We start from the raw sequence: 22,785 nt of genomic DNA, 5'->3' as shown, positions 1-22,785 counted from the left end.
TATTTAACAGGTAGTGGTTATTTAACAGGTAGTGGTTATTTACCAGGTAGTGGTTAGTTAGTGGTCATTTACCAGGTAGCAAGGTAGTGGTTATTTACAGGTAATGGTTATTTAAAATCTGGTTATTTGCCAGGTAGTGGTTATTTACCAGGTAGTTGCTATTTACCAGTTATCCAGGTAGTGGTTGTTCACCAGGTAGCGGTTATTTACCAGGCAGCAGTTATTTACCAGGTAGCCAGGTAGTGGTTATTTACCAGGTAGTGGTTATTTAACAGGTAGTGGTTATTTAACAGGTAGTGGTTATTTAACAGGTAGTGGTTAGTTAGTGGTTATTTACCAGGTAATGGTTATTTACCAGGTAGCGGTTATGTACCAGGTAGCCAGGTGGGGGTTATTTACCAGGTAGTGGCTATTTACCAGGTAACGGTTATTTACCAGGTAGTGGTTATTTACCAGTTATTCACCAGGTAGTGGTTATTTACCAAGTAGTGATTATTTACCAGGTAGCGGTTATTTACCAGGTAGTCAGGTAGTGGTTATTTACCAGGCAGTGGCTATTTACCAGGTAGCTGTTATTTACCAGGTAGTGGTTATTTACCAGGTAGCTATTATTTACCAGGTAGCTGTTATGTACCAGGTAGCTGTTATGTACCAGGTAGCTGTTATTTACCAGTTAGTGGTTATGTACCCTTTATTTATTATGTGGTGGTTATGTACCATGTATTTATTTCATATATAATGGTTATTAACCATATACTTATTTAATGGGTAGTGGTTATGTACCAGTTATTTATTTAATAGGTAGGGGTTATTTACCAGGTAGCCATGTCGTGTTTATATCCCAGGTAGCCAGGTAGTAATTATTTACCAGATAGTGGTTATTTAACAGGTAGAGCAGTCTACAGTGTCAATAGCGTGAGCCTATGGTTTTAGTTTAGTGAATATCCTCTGACCTACCAGCTAGCCACAGCTATAGCCATACCTATTCCTCAATGTGCACAGGGCACGAATCCGCATCTGTCCATCCGAAAGGGAGCAGAGAAAGAGAGAGAGAGAGAGAAAGAGAGAAAGAGAGAGGGACATCGAAGAGGAGACGGAAAATATGAAATGATGGATAAAGGAGAGAAACAGAGAATAGAACACATTTACGGCACAGAGAATTCAAATACCGCAAAGAGAAGGGGTGAGGGGGTGGGTGGGTAAAAGGGCGACCAAGGGAGAGCGAGGGACTGGGGTCAGAGGTCAATAAGTTGGGAGTTACAGGAATGGGAGGAGCTAAGGCTTCGTCTGTAATTATTGAAATAGGGACTGTTCTCAAGTAGCCAGATGTCTAAATCTTTGCGTTCACTCTGTGGCTTGAGCCTTGTAACAAAAAGGTCAGAAAACAGGGACTAATAGTTTGAGAGTTGGTGGCCGCAGAAACGTTGCCCATGTTAGTGCGCTACAGAGATAAAGTTAAAGCAATGTTTTTTCCCTGGTTTTGGATACTTGTTGTTCTTGTCAAAAGCAGCACCTGGATCTTGACACACTGCCTGGTACTGGGAAACAAAGCCTTTCACCCCTCCCTCACTGTAACCTGCTTCTGGTCAGCACAACAGAGGGGCACATCTAGCAAGCAAGGGAGAAGCAGAGGAGAGGGAGAGATGGATGGAGGGAGTGATGAGTGGAGGGATGAGTGGAGGGATGAGTCGCAGACGATTAGCAAAGCGGCTCGGAACTGGCAGACACTGAACATGAACTTGGAGCTCTGGGATGAACCGGATAGAACACCAACACGCGCTCTCACCCCCCCCCCCCCCCCCCCCCACACACACACACACACACACACACAGAACACGGACAAATAGAACACCACAAAAGCTCACACACAAACAAATAAAACATGGTCAAACACACACACACTCTCACATATCCACAATCAGACACACTCACAAACACAAAGACACGCACACAGGAGTTTTTTTATTTTTACTGTGGGTAGAGTAGGAAGAGATTGCACAACTCCCCGCTATTGAGAAAAACAACAACAGACGACAACCACAACAGTGAAAGAAGGGTGGATGATGAGAAGGAAGCCTCCTGTTCTAACTGCTGTAAAAAACATGCTGTCAGTGTTCGGTACGGATGGATCCCACTGCTGACGCCAACTACAGCCTGATTTAGTCTGGCTCATTCATTCCCTTCCTGCATCTATTTACTGAGCCCTTTGAGATGACAGTAGTAGACAGACATTTGAAGGGCAAATGTTTACGCTAAACAAATCTTGGCTAGATACATCGGAGCCTCAGCTTTGACTTAAAGCTCTGTAGACCTGTCTGTCTGCCACTTCCTGCCCTCTCCACCCTCTCAATCTACCCTGACTTCTGTTTTTCCTCTCGTCCAGGATCCCTCGCTCACTTCTTATTTCCTTACACTGACACCCATTTCTCTCCCCATTCGCCCCAGTCTCAGCTCTGATTGGTCCATGTTCGGTAGGTTGCCACTCACCGGCGAATCGGCAGTCGGGAACCTGCTCATTGTCCAGCCCCCCCAAACAGTGCGTGTCGCAGAGGGCGACGCCCTGATTGTTATTGGCCAACTCTGGACACCTGCTCCGCCCACCTGCAAGCGAGGGCAAAGGTCAAACAACAGCAGCCAGGCACAGCAGGGGACGGGGCCAGGGGTGTAGCTATTTTTGTGTGTGTGTGTGTGTGTGTGTGTGTGTGTAAGTAAAGGAGGGCATGGGATAGATCATGTGATGGTGATGAGTAGCATGTGGCTCAGCAGGCTCAGAGGATGCACATGGAAGCTGGCACACGATGCAGCAGGGACAGATACATGCAAACATACATCATACGCACATGAACATATATAGAGACAGGATTCCTTTGGTTTCCTTATTAACTCATTTATTCATTGTTTGTTATTGTTTATTTAATGCCCACAACCAATGGCACCACTCCATATAAACACACACACACACACACACACGTCTTACTATACTTGTGAGGACTTTTTGGTGACCAACAATTGATTCCCATTCAAAATCTTATTTTCCCTAAACCTAACCTCTAAGCCTAAAATAACCTTTTTACAAGTGAGGACCGGCAAAATATCCTCACTTCTCTGAATTTTAGGACTTCTGGTACTCACAAGTATAATAAAACGTGTACACGCAAGTACAGTAAAACATGTACACACGCACACACACAATTATAGTAAAACATGTACACACGCACACACACACAATTATAGTAAAATGTGTACACACGCACACACACAATCATAGTAAAATGTGTACACACACACACAATTATAGTAAAATGTGTACACACACACATGCAAACTGACTACGGCTGGAGAAAAATAAATATTAAGAAGTTGTATACTAGTCAGAACATGCATGGTGATTAAGATGTCACAAACATACACACAAGATACACAAACATGCAGACATACAAGCATTTAAACACACATTCATAAATTACACACACACATTCAAACTCTGGGGTCACACGCATTCAAACTCTGGGGACACAGAGAGGCAGGGTTAGAGATTGAAGCCCAATTTATCACTTTGGAGTGGAGGAAGAAGAGAGGAGGATGAGGAGATGGAGTATGACTCCACACACACAGAGAGAGAGAGAGAGAGAGAGAGAGAGAGAGAGAGAGAGAGAGAGAGAGAGGCTCACACTCACACAAATATACTGTACATACAACTGCATATTAGGGTGTGGAATCTAAGCAGCGCATGCAGAGCACAGCAGGCAAACACACAAGCATTGGCAAGCTAACAACCCACACACATACACAGCTGACCTGGATACAAATACTATTTAGGGGATTTCAAGTACTTTCAACGACATTTGGAAGTAAGTATTTAAATACTGTATATTTTATTTGAAAAGACAAGTAGTTGAATATTGGAATGTATTTGTAAATACACTTGGAAAGTATTTTAAAATACTCAAATACACTGACTCAAATATACTCCAATTTAACCCAGGTATTTGAAAATAGTATTTGAAAATACTTTCCAATAGTATACTCTTTATAGGAAATTGTTTGAAAATCATTTCAATAGAAGTAGGTTCGTTTATTTTGGTCACAGTATTAGAAAATACTCAAATACACATAAAATAGGTATTTGAACCAGGTCTGACTGATACACACACACACACACACACACACACACACACACATACAGAGCATACTGAGCCAAGTGCACAGGTGCAAACGCATGATTTGGGATGATTTCACCGATGGCCAGTATTTTAGCCCACATTTTAATTTACAGTAGAGAGAATCTAGCATGGCACCACTTAAAACACCCTGCTATCTCACTAATAATGGTCTTTCTATGGTAGATCAAAGTATAGGGTGCTGTAACAGGGTAGTCAGTCACTAGAATGCCATGTTAGAAAGGACAAAAGTGGCAATGTCGTCAGAATTGATGAGAGTATTGAAAATTATTATTATATGTCTTTTTTTTAATGTATGGCAAGGGTCAGGAGGCTTTAAGATTAGTGGATAACATTGTATTAGTGGTTAGACTGCCCCATACTTCTGTCCTTTCCAGCATGGCCAAATAGTGAGGAGGGTAAAACAGAGGAGTCAGAGGTGAGAGGGGAAAGGTCAATAAGAGGTCACATAGTTACCCTGCTCGTGGGAAGGGGAGGGGCAGTCTTCCTCTGTGACATCATTTCCCTGTGAGAAGGAGAGAGACAGTTGGATTTATTTTCTAGTGTATATTTTATATGTTGTGTATCTATATCCATTCATATAGTCTAGGGTACATACCACCAATTCGGTGCCTTTTGAGAAGTGCAACTTGGCTACAAAAAAACTTGATTTCATCTCATTTTAAAAATTCTGTCACAAAGAGCATGTTAAGTGCCAAATTAAGTAACAGGGTTGACGATTTCATCTTAAAATCAGCCATAAATTCCCTTGTGACAGGGGGAATGGAAGCTTGTTGTGTGCAACAGGAGTGCCAATTAAATGTAAGTGCCACCCACCCCTACAATATATATATATATATATATTCTAGCCTGTCTATCTATGGGTAAAAGGGTTGACATGTTATCCTCGACCCGCTCAGTTTTCCACCACAAAATAAAAAATGAAAATGGCCAAAAAGAGTAGAACCAGCTCAACTGATTTAACTCTATGATTTGACTATTCGATTTGAAGTAATCTAAATATACATTGAACAAGGAATAGTTTCACCATATTAAAACGAGAGTTCAGTTCACGTAACAGGGTTGACCTTAAAATGAGGGACAGATGTAAAATGAATCACTGTGACAGTGCAAGGGGTTTAACACCGTCTAGGCTGTTAGGCATAGGTAATGACTCATAGGTAATGACTCATAGGTAATGACTCAAAGGCAATGACTCAAAGGAAATGACTCAAAGGCAATGACTCAAAGGCAATGACTCAAAGGCAATGACTCAAAGGCAATGACTCAAAGGCAATGACTCAAAGGCAATGACTCAAAGGCAATGACTCAAAGGTAAAGGCCCAGGAGACAGGAACGCGGCGCAAACAAAGAGGCTTTTATGAAGAAAATGAAAATGACATCCTGGCTCTTGCAGAGCTCTACTGGGTCAGACTTTAACATAAAGTCGACAGGACAAGCCAAAACCTTAAGCGCTGCAAATCATATCGATCCTGGCCATGTGCTCTCCAGAATGCTCTCCAGAATGCTCTCCAGAATGCTCTCCAGAATGCTCTCCAGAATGCTCTCCCCACAGAGTCAGAGCGGCGCACCTTTAAGTCTTTAGGCAGTCAATTAGAGGGCTTCCCCACCCTCGTTAAGGGAACAGTGCTGGAGAGTGCATTCCACGTGCTGGCTAGGCTTGGCTCTTCTGCACCACAATCTCTACTAACATTAAATAAATAATCATCTTCAGAAATGAATTTGTCAAAGCAACAAAAAAAACAAGACTTTACAATGATGGTGAAACATTTTTGGGGGGATTAAGTGGGTTAAAAATATTCCTAGAAGTGACGCAGGGTTGACAGAGGGACATGTGAAAATCCTGAATTGTGTCACTTTAGCAAGCCTTTATTCGTGTTAAAAATTTGATTTATTGAATTCTCCATGTGGTCTATATTAAAGGGCACCAAATAACTGGCTTTTACAATGCAATATTTGCTCACAGTTTCTACTTAAAATATCAAAGGGACGCAAATGGCACTCTGCGTGAAACGACCCTACTACACAGGCACTCTGCGTGGAACGACCCTACTACACAGGCACTCTGCGTGGAACGACCCTACTACACAGGCACTCTGCGTGGAACGACCCTACTACACAGGCACTCTTCGTGGAACGACCCTACTACACAGGCACTCTTCGTGGAACGACCCTACTATACAGGCACTCTGCGTGGAACGACCCTACTACACAGGCACTCTTCGTGGAACGACCCTACTACACAGGCACTCTTCGTGGAACGACCCTACTACACAGGCACTCTGCGTGGAACAACCCTACTACACAGGCACTCTTCGTGGAACGACCCTACTACACAGGCACTCTTCGTGGAACGACCCAACTACACATGCACTCTTCGTGGAACGACCCAACTACACATGCACTCTTCGTGGAACGACCCAACTACACATGCACTCTTCGTGGAACGACCCAACTACACAGGCACTCTTCGTGGAACGACCCAACTACACAGGCACTCTTCGTGGAACGACCCTACTACACAGGCACTCTTCGTGGAACGACCCTACTACACAGGCACTCTGCGTGGAACGACCCTACTACACAGGCACTCTGCGTGGAACGACCCAACTACACAGGCACTCTTCGTGGAACGACCCAACTACACAGGCACTCTTCGTGGAACGACCCAACTACACAGGCACTCTTCGTGGAACGACCCTACTACACAGGCACTCTTCGTGGAACGACCCTACTACACAGGCACTCTGCGTGGAACGACCCTACTACACAGGCACTCTGCTTGGAACGACCCTACTACACAGGCACTCTTCGTGGAACGACCCTACTACACAGGCACTCTGCGTGGAACGACCCTACTACACAGGCACTCTGCGTGGAACGACCCTACTATATATGCACCTCTGAATCCTGCTCGTCTGACACAGCGACTGAGAAGTTCTGTTCTTTTGGTTCCATGGGTAGCTCCTGAGAGAGAGACAAAAAAAAAAGAGGGAGAAAGAAAGAGGGATGGGTTATTCTCTATGTCAGAGATTTCAACAAGCCACTTCTCTAGGTGTTCCCTCACTCTCTCCACCCCTGTTCTCCCTTCTCTCCCCCGTCTCACTTCCCCATCCTGCTGTGAGGGTCCCCGGCTCTCCATGGGTGCATCCTGGTTCTCCTCCCCCTCTGCTTCTCCCCCCTCCTCCCCCTCTACCTCCCCCTCCGGCCCAGCCAGGTAGGAGCCAGACATGGAAGACAGGGTGTCAGTGCTGATCTGAGAGTGATGGCTGTGGGACGAAGCCATGGACATGACTGACTGGGCCAGGCTACTGCTCACTTGGTCTGAGAAGGGGAGAGACAGAGAGAAGAAGAGACAATTAACAATGTATTATAATTTGACACATTTTCTATTGCCCACTGGCCACCCCCTAGCAGGGCCTGCCAGCCAGCCCCAGCAGAAGGCCCACCTTCAGGGGAGGTGATGGTGGAGGAGAAAGGTGTCCCAGTACAGGAGGACTGGTCGATGGCTCCAGACGAGGATAGAGTCAGATTCTCACTCTCTGGAGTTACACCACTCTGGAACAGAGAGCAGACAGAATAAGGTCAAACACACACACACCGGAGACAGACAGACAGACACCAACAGTCATGCACACACTGTGTCACTGTACCTCCGGTTGTTGTTTCCGGCGGCAGGCCTGAACTTCTGATTCGCTGCGTTCTGACTTCTCGTCCTCCTCCTCGGGCAGCACCGAAGAATTCTGGGAGAGAGACCTGACACATCCCATAATGTAGCAGTCAGAATCATAAACACCACAACAAACACTCACAACACTACCTTTGTCCTGAAAGAAAGATATTATATTAGCTAAACCTTTAAAAGTCCTAGGAAACAAATTCCTATTCAAATATACAGTATGTTTGTATGCGTTTATGCATCCCAAATGGCACCCTATTCCCCATGTAGTGCACTACTTTTGACCAGGGCCCATAGGGTAGTGGTCAAAAGTCGTGCATTATTTAGGGAATTTGGTGTCATTTGGGACACAACCTGTGTCTTCAAGTGTATGTTCCTCTCACTTGGAGCCGCTCTTCTTCAGTTTGAGTCCCTGGCTGGAGTTGGAGTGGTCCAGGGGGGACATGGAGCGTGCCGGGGCGGGGTGGGGCTCACTGCTATAGTGGGGCAGGGTCCCTGAGACGTGGCCCCCAGAGAGTTCCTGCAGAGGGGGAGCCGAGGGAGACACGCTCAGGGGCCCGTTCAGAGCCTCCAGGAGAGACACGGCCTCATAACCGGGGGGGATGTGGTCTGACGCCTGGGGTGAACAAAAAAAGGAGATGAGTTGTCATGTTGCTATGCGCTGTACTTATAAAGAAAAAAATCTGTGTATATATCATACCGAGTGTTCCTCTGAGTCGGAGGTCTGGGAGGTGATAACGGGGTTAAACCCGGCAGGAGAGAGAGGACTCAGCTTCTTCCTCATGGCTCGGATCTGCAGCAGGGCCCGGAACGCTAAGGACGCATTATAACATCACTAAAACGCCCACATCAGTAGAATTCCATTTTTTCGAGTTGAAAGATGGCCAGAGCTTACCCATGATGCTGCACAACAATGTAAGTCAATAAGTAATTGTTTTAGTCAAAGTATGATATAATTTGGGCTTGAAGTGACAGAAACTGCACGCTCTGTGCAAATTAGTGCCAATGACATTTATTTTACTATGAAATTACCAACTGAAATGATTAGTTTTGTTTCAGTGCTGGGTTTTATTTGAATGGTACCACCCACCAATATGCCATTGTTTATTAATCAGAAACACCTACAAAATTTGCGAATCGCGTTGAAACTGTTTTTGCACCTCCCCTTTTTTTACCAGAAAATTATCATAATGCATTGGATATTTTGTCCAAAAATATGACCATATTATAGATAGTAAAATTGCATGATATGATTGCACTTTGGAACCCCGCTCCCCTTGTCGCCCTAAGATAAATGGTTTTGCAATGCCTGGGGCCCCGGGTGTGCAGGGTTTGCTCCTTTTTGACCATTCAGTTGATCCTAAAGAGAAATCTCCACCCACCCAGGGCACCGGGCCATGCAAAACAAACTCGCCCATTGCTTTAATATTTAGGCTCTCCATATTACTGGAGCTCATATTCTTTCTATTTCAATGGTAGATTCACAGACACAGTTTAGATAATGCATTAATATATAGCTGTGCGGTTTAGATAATGCATTAATATATAGCTGTACGGTTTAGATAATGCTTTTATATATAGCTGTGCAGTTTAGATAATGCTTTCATATATAGCTGTGCAGTTTAGATAATGCATTAATATATAGCTGTGCAGTTTAGATAATGCATTAATATATAGCTGTGCAGTTTAGATAATGCATTAATATATAGCTGTGCAGTTTAGATAATGCATTGATATTTAGCTAGGTAGCTAAAATGATAATAGAGAGAACAAAGCATATAGCTATTTTATAATATCCGTGTGCATGTCCAAACACTAATGACGTCTGGAATCCGACACAGTTTCATGGAATTATCAAACAGTAAGAGCTGTGACTGACCTCTTGACAGGTAGGCTGCTAGTCTCTTTCTGAAATAATTATTCTTCACCTGACTCACAGTGTGCCCGTCTTAACTGAAATGGTGCTCACATAACTTTCATTAGCTAGCAAAGGTTAGCATGCTAGCTAGTTACACCTGACAGCTGACAGTCAATGCCTTACTGGTTGTTATTTCTCTGCTACCCGTGAAAATCACCACAACATTTTCCACCCTCCAATTCCTGAACATGTATTAGCAGCCTGCGTGTCTTTGAGGTGGAACCTAAACGAGAATTTCCAGCTCTAGGATGGGAATTACTCGAAATAGGTGCAGCAACTTCCTCTGAGGTGGGCCTTAAAGTATGGACGTGGTGGTCTTATGCATACCAGAGTATGGCTTACGAAAGTCTAATGCAGCATTATAGACTCACATAGTCTGCAGATGGGGTAACAGTTAGGCTATTAGTCCCTGTGCCCAAGAACACTAAGGTAACCTGCCTAAATGACTACCGACCCGTAGCAATCACGTCTGCCATGAAGTGCTTTGAAAGGCTGGTCATGGCTTCACATCAACACCATTATCCCAGAAACCCTAGACCCACTCCAATTTGCATACCGCCCAAATAGATCAACAGATGATGCAATCTCTATTGCACTCCACACTGCCCTTTCCCACCTGAACAAAAGGAACACCTACGTGAGAATGCTATTAATTGACTAGAGCTCAGCGTTCAACACCATAGTGCCCTAAAGGCTCATCAATAGGCTAAGGACCCTGGGACTAAACACCTCCCTTTGCAACTGGATCCTGGACTTCCTGACGGGCCGCCCCCAGGTGGTGAGGGTAGGCAACAACACATCTGCCACGCTGATCCTCAACACGGGTTCCCCTCAGGGGTGCATGCTCAGTCCCCTTCTGTACTCCTTGTTCACCCATGACTGTATGGCGAAACACGATTCCAACACCATCATTAAGTCTGCCGACGACACAACAGTGGTATGGCCTGATCACCGACAACGATGAGACAGCCTATAGAGAGGAGGTCAGAGCACTGCCAGGACAACAACCTCTCCCTCAACATGAGCAAGACAAAGAAGCTGATCGTGGACTACAGGAAAAGGAGGGCCGAACACGTCCCCATTCACATCGACAGGGCTGTAGTGGAGCAGGTTGAGAGCTTCAAGTTCCTTGGTGTCCACATCACCAACAAACTTTCATGGTCGAAACAGTCATGAAAAGGGCACAACAAAGCCTATTCCCCCTCAGGAGACTGAAAAGATTTGGCATGGGTCGTCAAATCCTCCAAAAGTTCTACAGCCGAACCAGAGAGCATCCTGACTGGTTGCATCACTGGCTGGTATGGTAACTGCTCGGCCTCCAACTGCAAGGCACTACAGAAGGGAGAGTGAACGGCCCAGTACATCACTGGAGCCAAGCTTCCTGCCATCCAGGACCTCTATACCAGGCGGTGTCAGAGGAAGGCCCAAGAATTGCCAAAGACTCTAGCCACCCCAGTCATAGACTGTTCTCTCTGCTACCGCATGGCAAGCGGTACCAGAGCGCTAGAGTCTAGGTCCAAAAGGCTTCTTAACAGCTTTTACCCCCAAGCCATTAGACTCCTGAACAGCTAATCAAACTATTTGCATTGTCCCCCCCCGCTTACGCTGCTGCTACTCTCTGGTTATTATCTATGTATAGTCACTTTAACTCTACCTACATGTACATATTGCCTCATTTACCTCGACTAACCTGTCCCCCCACACATTGACTCTGTACTAGTACCCCCTGTATATAGCCTCCACATTGACTCTGTACCAGTACCCCCTGTATATAGTCTCCACATTGCCTCTGTACTGGTACCCCCTGTATATAGCCTCCACATTGACTCAGTACTGGTACGCCCTGTATATAGCCTCCACATTGACTCAGTACTGGTACCCCCTGTATATAGCCTCCACATTGACTCTGTACCAGTACCCCCTGTATATAGTCTCCACATTGACTCTGTACCGTAATACCCTGTATATAGCCTCCACATTGACTCTGCACCAGTACCCCCTGTATATAGCCTCCACATTGACTCTGTACCGTAATACCCTGTATATAGCCTCCACATTGACTCTGTACCGTAATACCCTATATATAGCCTTGCTACTGTTATCTTACTGCTGCTCTTTAACCATTTTTTACTTAACACTTATTTTTCTTAAAACTGCATTGTTGGTTAAGGGCTTGTAAGTAAGAATTTCACTGTAAGGTCTACACTTGTTGTATTTGGCGCATGTAACAAATAAAATGTGATTTGATTTAACTGAGAATGTATTAGATGTATTGCTATGAAGCTCACAAATGCCGACCTATGGCTTACAAAGGTATTTTGTAGCATTACAGACATTATAGACTCACGCAGTCTGCATATGGGGCAGCAGTTGGCCTGGTAGCGGAGAGTGTCGGCGCAGGCATTACAGAGACACAGGTGTCTGCAGGGCAGGATGAGTGTGTCGCGGACGTCCGACAGACACACCACACACTCCGCACTGTTATCACTGATCTCATCATCCGCAACCTGGTGACAACATAATCAATCAATCAATCAATCAATCACCACATCGTTACATTCAGAGAGCAGTATGGTAGCTTGGTCAAACACAGTAAAAATGAGATTCACTGTCCATATACTCTAACTCAGTGTGTTTAGGGCACGGACTACTGAACACAATGCTTTTTGTTCAAAACTTTCAAAATGACTCTCTGTAGAACTGGTTAGAGCAATGGTTCCCAACTTCCGTCCCTCTAACACAGTTTTATTGTAGCCGCGGACAACAACAAAAAACACCTGATTCAACTTGGCAACGAATCATCATGCCCTCAATGAGTTAAATCAGGTGTTCACTAGTCCATGTCCTAAACAACCAAAATTCTCAACTTGGTACCTTTGATTCTTGGCTGTTGTACTTGTTCTCGATGCCGTAGATCTCCTGAAGAAGGTAACTCACCCCATCCACCTGGAGAAGAAACGTGTTGGGGATGAGAGAGAGACGGTTTCACTATATAATATACCAGGAAGCATGGTGAAAGGGGGAGAGAGGGTTTGGAGGAAAAGGGGGAGGCAATAACAGGCAGGAAAGAGAGAGGGGCAAGATAGAATACAGAGTGAGACAAGAGTGAGAGAAGAGAGTGAGAGAGAGAAGAGAGAGAGAGAGACAAGAGTGAGAGAGAGAAGAGAGTGAGAAGACAAAGAGAAGAGAGTGAGAAGACAAAGAGAAGAGAGTGAGAAGACAAAGAGAAGAGAGCGAGAGAAGAGAGTGAGAGAGAGAGAAGAGAGTGAGAGAGAGAGAAGAGAGTGAGAGAGACAAAAGAGCGAGAGAGAGAGAAGAGAGTGAGAGAGACAAGAGAGCGAGAGAGAGAGAAGAGAGAGAGAGAAGACAAAGAGAAGAGAGGGAGAAGAGAGTAAGAGAGAGAAGACAAAGAGAAGAGAGAGAGAGGAAAAGGATCTGGTGGAAACAAACTCACCACTTGTTTCTGTTTCAGAGGTTTGACACAGTAGCTTCCATCCATGTGCTGTGGAACAAACAGTAGATACTTAGCTGACGCTTAACAACAATCCAATCCCACTGGACACAGACGGCATTTCAACATCTAGTTTTTTACATTTACATTTGATTGAGTTGACAACCAACGTGAATTCAATGTGAAATCAACAAACATTTGAAGCATGTCAATGGATTTAGCTTAAAAGTTGGATGACTGAAAATGATGATGACTGAATTCAGTTTTCCACCTTGATTCAATGTTATCATATCGATTTTTGTTGTGGTTGAAATGATGTGGAAACAACGTTGATTCAACCAGTTTGTGCCCAGTGGGATACTTTTAAGAGTCAAACATTTCAAAACATTTCAGACAAACGTTAAGATACCTAATGAGTAAAAGTTAACATACTTCAACACGTTGTAAATGTAACACTTTCCTTGCGATCCTACAGCACATCAGACTTAAAGCTCCTTACCTTCTCAAAGGTGGCCAGGAGGACATGGGAGTGACCCATGTGATCTTCCCCCTCGTCTACTGTCGCTTGAACGACCATGGGAAACACATCCTTATCCATGTCAAACAGCAACTAGAAAGAGGGATAGAGAGAGAGAGAGGGTGGAGGAAAAGAGAGAGAGCGAGACAGAGGGGTTGGTGTAAAAGAGAGAGAGAGAGAGGGTGGAGGAAAAGAGAGAGAGCGAGACAGAGGGGTTGGTGTAAAAGAGAGAAAAGGGGGTGAGAAAGAGAGGTTATACACTGAAAACACACATACTTTGTTAGTAATATGCCTAAACACACACACAGACCGTACCTCCTCATCGGCCCACTCTGACAAATTGATGGAGTGGGAGGGCAGACAGAACTGCTGACAGACTCCTCTCTTAAAGTGCACCGTCTCTGACTGGAGAGAGCTGTCCTGGGGAATGTAGCTATAGGAGAGATGCAGAGAGTTAGGAGAGATAAACATGTACACACACACACACACACACACACACACACACACACACACACACTTACATAGGCACTCCGTTGTGGAACTCCTCTATAGCTTGATAGTAGATGGTGATGGCCACCTGTGTGTCAGCGTCGAAGGTGAACTCTATGTTGTAACAGGCTTTGCTTTTCCCTGCCACGTTCTCCCCTGGTGGTTTCAGGTCCTCACTACACCTGCCAGCATGCAGAAACACAGGTAGCGTCACCTACACACCGTTCCAATAATGTAATAACAGTATAGGGGGTAAACTCGGCAACCCACAACCGAAGCTTGTGAAAGCCTCCGGCCAGCTATTTGGTTCTGGGGGGAGAAGTTCAGATGTTGGACTAGTGCAATAAAACAGACTACAGATGTAGGATTTTAATTTGAGCCGGTTTGAGACAGGACGAAAAGAATCCTAAAGAATGCTGAATTATTATGTGGATTATAGTTAATGGATCTTTTTTGTAAGGGTTGATACATTTTCCTTTGAGAAAATCAAGTCTAACATTTTAAAAGTGGAAATTACAAACCTTAGAAGCCTTTTAAACCTCAAACACACTACAAGTTTGCATTTCCTACTGTGCAGTAAAATTCTCACAAAAGGGTGATGCAATTAAGATCTTACATCTGTAAGCATAAGTAAAATAATAATGAAGGGGATATAAACTAGAAGTAAATTGTGTGTGAGATACTCACCGTACGAGTCTCAGTGTATCTTTACGGATGTTTATAAGGCTTCGTAGCGTCTTTACTGGCTCCTGAGGAGGCGGGGCCGCATAGGGAAACTGTAAAGGAACCAATCACAAAAGGTCACATCAATAACAATGACAAAAGTGTCACATGATCTGATCAACTAATCACCAAGCCCTTGATCAGTTGAATCATGTGGGTTAGTACAAAGCATTGTCCTGGATACTTCACCCACTTAAAACAATAGATACATTTTCTTTTCCAGCTTTTATTAGTGGACTTTGCACAATCTGAGTGTCTTTCTCCGGTGTACTGTGTGTTTGTTGCTGACTGTGTAAGAAGAGAGTTGAGTGGGTCAAAAATACAAAATGTCCAACGCTTAATTATTTAACTGACATTATGATGTTTGTGTAAAGTAACTGCATCTATAGTATCCAGATCCTGTTATCCTAATCTGTTGTTGTTTCTCATCCCTCCACCACCCGTCATCCATCATCCCTCCACCACCTGTTTCCTCCCTTCTTGTTTTTCAGGGGCCATAAGGGGGATTAACTCTGTGCTGAGAAGCAGAGACCACCAGGACTCCCACCCCAACACTCAGTCTTCATCTCCCCTTCCCGATCCATGCGACGACCAAGCAACATCCTCCCCAACCATCATCCTCCACCAACCATTAAGCTCCACCAAACATCATCCTCCACCAACAATCAACCATCATCCTCCACCAACCATCATCCTCCACCAACCATCAACCTCCACCAACCATCAACCACCATCCTCCACCAACCATCAATCTCCACCAACCATCAATCTCCACCAACCATCAATCTCCACCAACCATCAATCTCCACCAACCATCATCCTCCACCAACCATCATCCTCCACCAACCATCATCCTCCACCAACCATCATCCTCCACCAACCATCATCCTCCACCAACCATCATCCTCCACCAACCATCAACTTCCACCAACCATCATCCTCCAACAACCATCAACTTCCACCAACCATCATCCTCCACCAACCATCAACCATCAACCTCCATCAACCATCAATCTCCACCAACCATCAATCTCCACCAACCATCATCCTCCACCAACCATCAATCTCCACCAACCATCAATCTCCACCAACCATCAATCTCCACCAACCATCATCCTCCACCAACCATCATCCTCCACCAACCATCATCCTCCACCAACCATCATCCTCCACCAACCATCATCCTCCACCAACCATCAACCATCAACCTCCATCAACCATCAATCTCCACCAACCATCAATCTCCACCAACCATCATCCTCCACCAACCATCAATCTCCACCAACCATCAATCTCCACCAACCATCATCCTCCACCAACCATCAACTTCCACCAACCATCATCCTCCAACCATAAATCTCCACCAACCATAAATCTCCACCAACCATAAATCTCCACCAACCATAAATCTCCACCAACCATAAATCTCCACCAACCATACATCTCCACCAACCATAAATCTCCACCAACCATAAATCTCCACCAACCATAAATCTCCACCAACCAACCAACTATCATTGACTTTTCCTCTTCGTCTTACAACACCATCTCTGACGGCACCTTTCAAGACTCTTCCATTCTACAACCATCTAACAATCATCCAACCTCATTCCTATCTCAAATTCATTCTGAATAACATTATTCTACATTCATACCTTGTAACCTTTCCTGCATTAAACTATCTCAAATGCATTATGTTGAAGGTGTGGTTTATACTTCTTTATTCGTCCTGGCAGTCAGGCTGATAACGTGCCATTTTAGAAAACAGGTTTAGTGACCTTGATCTGCGGTTGTTTACTTATTTTCGACGAATGCACTTTTTGTACGTCATTCTGGATAAGTGTCTGCTAAATGACTGAAAGTACTGTACAATGTGTATAGAAGAACCTCTATGGAACATGCCATCCAGTAGGGAGGGAGGATGTGGTTGGATACCTCTACACCGCTCTTCTGGGGGGAGGTGTGTGTGTGTGTGTGTGTGTTTGTGTGTGTGTGTGTGGTTTCCAGGAAAGGGTCCTGCTGTTAAAATACGGAATACCGAAACATTAAAAAAACACACTCCAGTAGAGTTCTGCTATGAGATCTGAACATGCAAGCACACACACACACACACACACCCCTCTTTCTCTCTATAGTCGTAATGTGACTCTGTTTTACAGGTAGGGTTGCAAAGCTACCAGTCATCTACCAAAGTTACCGGAATCTTCAGTAATTATCAGAAAATGTGTGACAATACAGTATATTATAAATTTGGTCATTTATACTTCAATAATATGTTTTTTTAAGTATGAATATATAGTACAAATGTTTTATGTACAGTTAAAGTCGGAAGTTTACATACACTAAGGTTGGAGGCATTACATCTAGTTTTTTAACCACTCCACAAATTTCTTGTTAACAAACTATAGTTTCGGCAAGTCGGTTAAGACGTCTACTTTGTGCTTGACACAAGTAATTTTTCCAACAATTGTTTACAGAAAGATTGTTTCACTTATAATTCACAGTATCACTATTCCAGTGGGTCAGAAATGTACATACACCAAGTTGACTGTGCCTTTAAACAGCTTGGAAAATTTAAAAAAAATGTCATGGCTTTAGAAGCTTCTGATAGGCTAATTGACATAATTTGAGTCAATTGGAGGTTTAGCTATGGATGTATTTCAAGGCCTACCTTCAAACTCAGTGCCTCTTTGCTTTACATCATTGGAAAATCAAATGTAATCAGCCAAGACCTCAGAAAAATAATTGTAGACCTCCACAAGTCTGGTTGATCCTTGGGAGCAATGTCCAAACGCCTGAAGGTACCACGTTCATCTGTACAAACAATAGTACGCAAGTATAAACACCATGGGACCACGCAGCCGTCATACCGCTCAAGAAGGAGATGCGTTCTGTCTCCTAGAGATGAACCTACTTTGGTGGGAAAAGTGCAAATCAATCCCAGGACAACAGCAAAGGACATTCAAATCAAATCAAAGTTTGTCATGTGCGCCGAATACATCAACTGTAGACCTTACAGTGAAATGCTTCCTTACAGGCTCTAACCAATAGTGCAAAAAAGGTGTTAGGTAAATAAAGAAATAAAAACAACAGTAAAAAGACAGGCTATATACAGTAGCGAGGCTATATACAGACACCGGTTAGTCAGGCTGATTGAGGTAGCATGTAGATATGGTTAAAGTGACTATGCATCTATGATGAATAGAGAGTAGCAGTAGCGTAAAAGAGGGGTTGGCGGGTGGTGGGACACAATGCAGATAGCCCGGATAGCCAATGTGCGGGAGCACTGGTTGGTCGGCCCAATTGAGGTAGTATGTACAGTCGTGGCCAAAAGTTGAGAAGGACACAAATATTAATTTTCACAAAGTCTGCTGCCTCAGTTTGTATGATGGCAATTTGCGTATACTCCAGAATGTTATGAAGAGTGATCAGATGAATTGCAATTAATTGCAAAGTCCCTCTTTGCCATGCAAATTAACTGAATCCCCCACAAAAAAATTCCACTGCATTTCAGCCCTGCCACAAAAGGACCAGCTAACATCATGTCAGTGATTCTCTCGTTAACACAGGTGTGAGTGTTGACGAGGACAAGGCTGGAGATCACTCTGTCATGCTGATTGAGTTTGAATAACAGACTGGAAGCTTCAAAAGGAGGGTGGTGCTTGGAATCATTGTTCTTCCTCTGTCAACCATTGTTACCTGCAAGGAAACACGTGCCGTCACCATTGCATTGCACAAAAAGTGCTTCAGAGGCAAGGATATTGTTGCCAGTATGATTGCACCTAAAATCAACCATTTATCGGATCATCAAGAACTTCAAGGAGAGTGGTTCAATTATTGTGAAGAATGCTTCAGGGCACCCAAGAAAGTCCAGCAAGAGCCAGGACTGTCTCCTAAAGTTGATTCAGCTGCGGGATCGAAGCACCACCAGTACAGAGCTTGCTCAGGAATGGCATCAGGCAGGTGAGTGCATCTGCACGCACAGTGAGGCAAAGACTTTTGGAGGATGGCCTGGTGTCAAGAAGGGCAGCAAAGAAACCACTTCTCTCCAGGAAAAACATCAGGGACAGATTGATATTCTGCAAAAGGTATAGGGATTGGACTGCTGAGGACTGGGGTAAAGTCATTTTCTCTGACGAATCCCCTTTACGATTGTTTGGGGCATCCGGAAAAAAGCTTGTCCGGCGAAGACAAGTTGAGCGCTACCATCAGTCCGGTGTCATGCCAACAGTAAAGCATCCTGAGACCATTCATGTGTGGGGCTGCTTCTCTGCCAAGGGAGTGGGCTCACTCAATTTTGCCTAAGAACACAGCCATGAATAAAGAATGGTACCAACACATCCTCCGAGAGCAACTTCTCCCAACCATCCAGGAACAGTTTGGTGATGAACAATGCCTTTTCCAGCATGATGGAGCACCTTGCCATTAGGAAAAAGTGATAACTAAGTGGCTCTGGGAACAAAACATCAATATTTTGGGACCAAGGCCAGGAAACTCCCCAGACCTTAATCCCATTGAGAACTTGTGGTCAATCCTCAAGAGGCGGGTGGACAAACAAAAACACACAAATTCTGACAAACTCCAAGCATTTATTATGCAAGAATGGGCTGCCATCAGTCAGGATGTGGCCCAGAAGTTACAGTGCCTTGCGAAAGTATTCGGCCCCCTTGGACTTTGCGACCTTTTGCCACATTTCAGGCTTCAAACAAAGATATAACAACAAGTGGGACACAATCATGAAGTGGAACGACATTTATTGGATATTTCAAACTTTTTTAACAAATCAAAAACTGAAAAATTGGGCGTGCAAAATTATTCAGCCCCCTTAAGTTAATACTTTGTAGCGCCACCTTTTGCTGCGATTACAGCTGTAAGTCGCTTGGGGTATGTCTCTATCAGTTTTGCACATCGAGAGACTGACATTTTTTCCCATTCCTCCTTGCAAAACAGCTCGAGCTCAGTGAGGTTGGATAGAGAGCATTTGTGAACAGCAGTTTTCAGTTCTTTCCACAGATTCTCGATTGGATTCAGGTCTGGACTTTGAATTGGCCATTCTAACACCTGGATATGTTTATTTTTGAACCATTCCATTGTAGATTTTGCTTTATGTTTTGGATCATTGTCTTGTTGGAAGACAAATCTCCGTCCCAGTCTCAGGTCTTTTGCAGACTCCATCAGGTTTTCTTCCAGAATGGTCCTGTATTTGGCTCCATCCATCTTCCCATCAATTTTAACCATCTTCCCTGTCCCAGCTGAAGAAAAGCAGGCCCAAACCATGATGCTGCCACCACCATGTTTGACAGTGGGGATGGTGTGTTCAGCTGTGTTGCTTTTACGCCAAACATAATGTTTTGCATTATTGCCAAAAAGTTCAATTTTGGTTTCATCTGACCAGAGCACCTTCTTCCACATGTTTGGTGTGTCTCCCAGGTGGCTTGTGGCAAACTTTAAACGACACTTTTTATGGATATCTTTAAGAAATGGCTTTCTTCTTGCCACTCTTCCATAAAGGCCAGATTTGTGCAATATGCGACTGATTGTTGTCCTATGGACAGAGTCTCCCACCTCAGCTGTAGATCTCTGCAGTTATCCAGAGTGATCATGGGCCTCTTGGCTGCATCTCTGATCAGTCTTCTCCTTGTATGAGCTGAAGGTTTAGAGGGACGGCCAGGTCTTGGTAGATTTGCAGTGGTCTGATACTCCTTCCATTTCAATATTATCGCTTGCACAGTGCTCCTTGGGATGTTTAAAGCTTGGGAAATATTTTTGTATCCAAATCCGGCTTTAAACTTCTTCACAACAGTATCTCGGACCTGCCTGGTGTGTTCCTTGTTCTTCATGATGCTCTCTGCGCTTTTAACGGACCTCTGAGACTATCACAGTGCAGGTGCATTTATACGGAGACTTGATTACACACAGGTGGATTGTATTTATCATCATTAGTCATTTAGGTCAACATTGGATCATTCAGAGATCCTCACGGAACTTCTGGAGAGAGTTTGCTGCACTGAAAGTAAAGGGGCTGAATAATTTTGCACACCCAATTTTTCAGTTTTTGATTTGTTAAAAAAGTTTGAAATATCCAATAAATGTCGTTCCACTTCATGATTGTGTCCCACTTGTTGTTGATTCTTCACAAAAAAATACAGTTTTATATCTTTATGTTTGAAGCCTGAAATGTGGCAAAAGGTCGCAAAGATTAAGGGGGCCGAAAACTTTCGCAAGGCACTGTAATTGACAGCATGCCAGGGCAGATTGCAGAGGTCTTGAAAAAGAAGGGTCAACACTGCAAATATTGACTCTTTGCATCAACTTGATGTAATTGTCAATAAAAGCCTTTGACACTTATGAAACACTTGTAATTATACTTCAGTATTCCATAGTACCATCTGACAAAAATATCACAATGAAGCAGCAAACTTTGTGGAAATTAATATTTGTGTGATTCTCAAAACTTTTGGCCACGACTGTACATGAATGTATAGTTAAAGTGACTATGCATATATGATAAACAGAGAGTAGCAGCAGCGTAAAAGAGGGGTTAGGGGGGGTTGGGGTGGTGCGCACAATGCAAATAGTCCGGGTAGCCATTTGATTACCTGTTCAGGACTCTTTTGGCTTGGGGGTAAAAACTGTTGAGAAGCCTTTTTGTCCTAGACTTGGCACTCTGGTACCGCTTGCCATACGGTAGTAGAGAGAACAGTCTATGACTGGGGTGGCTGGGGTCTTTGAAATTTTTTGGGGCCTTCCTCAGACAACGCCTGGTGTAGAGGTCCTGGAAGGCAGGCAGCTGAGTCCCAGCTGCCTGCCTGATGTACTGGGCCGTACGCACTAACCTCTGTAGTGCCTTGCGGTCGGGAGGTCGAGCAATTGCCATACCAGACAGTGATGCAACCATGCTCTCGATGTTGCAGCTGTAGAACTTTTTGAGGATCTCAGGACCCATGCCAAATCTTTTTATTTTCCTGGGGGGGAATAGGCTTTGTCGTGCCCTCTTCACGACTGTCTAGGTGTGTTTGGACCATTATAGTTTGTTGTTGATACAAAGGAACTTGAAGCTCTCAACCTGCTCCACAACAGCCCCATAGATGAGAATGGGGGTGTGCTCGGTCCTCCTGTTCCTGTAGTCCACAATCATCTCCTTTGTCTTGGTTACGTTGAGGGATAGGTTGTTATTCTGGAACCACCCGGCCAGGTCTCTGACCTCCACTCTATAGGCTGTCTCGTCATTGTCGGTGATCAGGCCTACCACTGTTGTGTCGTCTGCAAACTTAATGATGGTGTTGGAGTCGTGCCAGGCCATGCAGTCGTAGGTGAACAGGGAGTACAGGAGGGAACTGAGCCTGCACCCCTGGGGAGCTCCAGTGTTGAGGATCAGCGTGGCAGATGTGTTGTTACCTACCCTCACCACCTGGGGGCAGCCCGTCAGGAAGTCCAGGATCCAGTTGCAGAGGGAGGTGTTTAGTCCTAGGATCCTTAGCTTAGTAATGAGCTTTGAGGGCACTATGGTGTTGAATGCTGAGCTGTAGTCAATGAATAGCATTCTCACGTAGGTGTTCCTTTTGTTCAGGTGGGAAAAGGCAGTGTGGAGTGCAATAGAGATTGCATCATCTGTTGATCTATTTGGGTGGTATGCAAATTGGAGTGGGTCTAGGGTTTCTGGGATAATGGTGTTGATGTGAGCCATTACCAACCTTTCAAAGCACTTCATGGCTACGGATGTGAGTGATATATATATCTCGAGTAAGGAGGCCTACAAACCTCTGTCAGATGGAATGGGCCAAAATTACCCAACTTATTGTGGGAAGCTTGTGGAAGGCTACCCGA

At 44.4% G+C, this 22,785-nt stretch overlaps 1 protein-coding gene across 17 annotated transcripts in view; it reads right to left on the bottom strand.

The window, feature by feature from the left end:
* The window catches only part of LOC110499426 (E3 ubiquitin ligase Rnf157), a 32,663-nt gene that overhangs the window by 4,050 nt on the left and 5,828 nt on the right, over window positions 1–22,785 (bottom strand). Inside the window, exons 3-18 of one of the 17 annotated variants that reach the window (XM_090213082.1) lie at window positions 14,923–15,011; window positions 14,268–14,417; window positions 14,062–14,179; window positions 13,729–13,839; window positions 13,233–13,280; window positions 12,653–12,724; window positions 12,126–12,285; window positions 8,561–8,673; window positions 8,244–8,476; window positions 7,835–7,937; window positions 7,631–7,739; window positions 7,288–7,505; window positions 7,083–7,148; window positions 4,638–4,686; window positions 2,488–2,601; window positions 983–1,017 (exon numbers count right to left, since the gene is read on the bottom strand). In XM_090213082.1, coding sequence (XP_090069208.1) covers window positions 983–1,017; window positions 2,488–2,601; window positions 4,638–4,686; window positions 7,083–7,148; window positions 7,288–7,505; window positions 7,631–7,739; window positions 7,835–7,937; window positions 8,244–8,476; window positions 8,561–8,673; window positions 12,126–12,285; window positions 12,653–12,724; window positions 13,233–13,280; window positions 13,729–13,839; window positions 14,062–14,179; window positions 14,268–14,417; window positions 14,923–15,011 — 1,788 coding nt within the window. Of the gene's footprint in view, window positions 1–957; window positions 1,018–2,487; window positions 2,602–4,637; window positions 4,687–7,082; window positions 7,149–7,248; window positions 7,506–7,630; window positions 7,740–7,834; window positions 7,938–8,243; window positions 8,477–8,560; window positions 8,674–12,125; window positions 12,286–12,652; window positions 12,725–13,232; window positions 13,281–13,728; window positions 13,840–14,061; window positions 14,180–14,267; window positions 14,418–14,922; window positions 15,012–22,785 lie in introns of all 17 variants that reach the window. The other 16 variants (XM_036956277.2, XM_036956276.2, XM_090213083.1 and 13 more) reach the window with 16 other exon arrangements.

Source organism: Oncorhynchus mykiss, chromosome 20, assembly GCF_057628025.1.
Source record: "Oncorhynchus mykiss isolate SJ-2025 chromosome 20, ASM5762802v1, whole genome shotgun sequence".
Classification (NCBI taxonomy): Eukaryota; Metazoa; Chordata; class Actinopteri; order Salmoniformes; family Salmonidae; genus Oncorhynchus; species Oncorhynchus mykiss.
The sequence above is the reverse complement of the archived record's forward strand: the minus strand, read 5'-3'. Positions and strand labels throughout refer to the sequence as shown.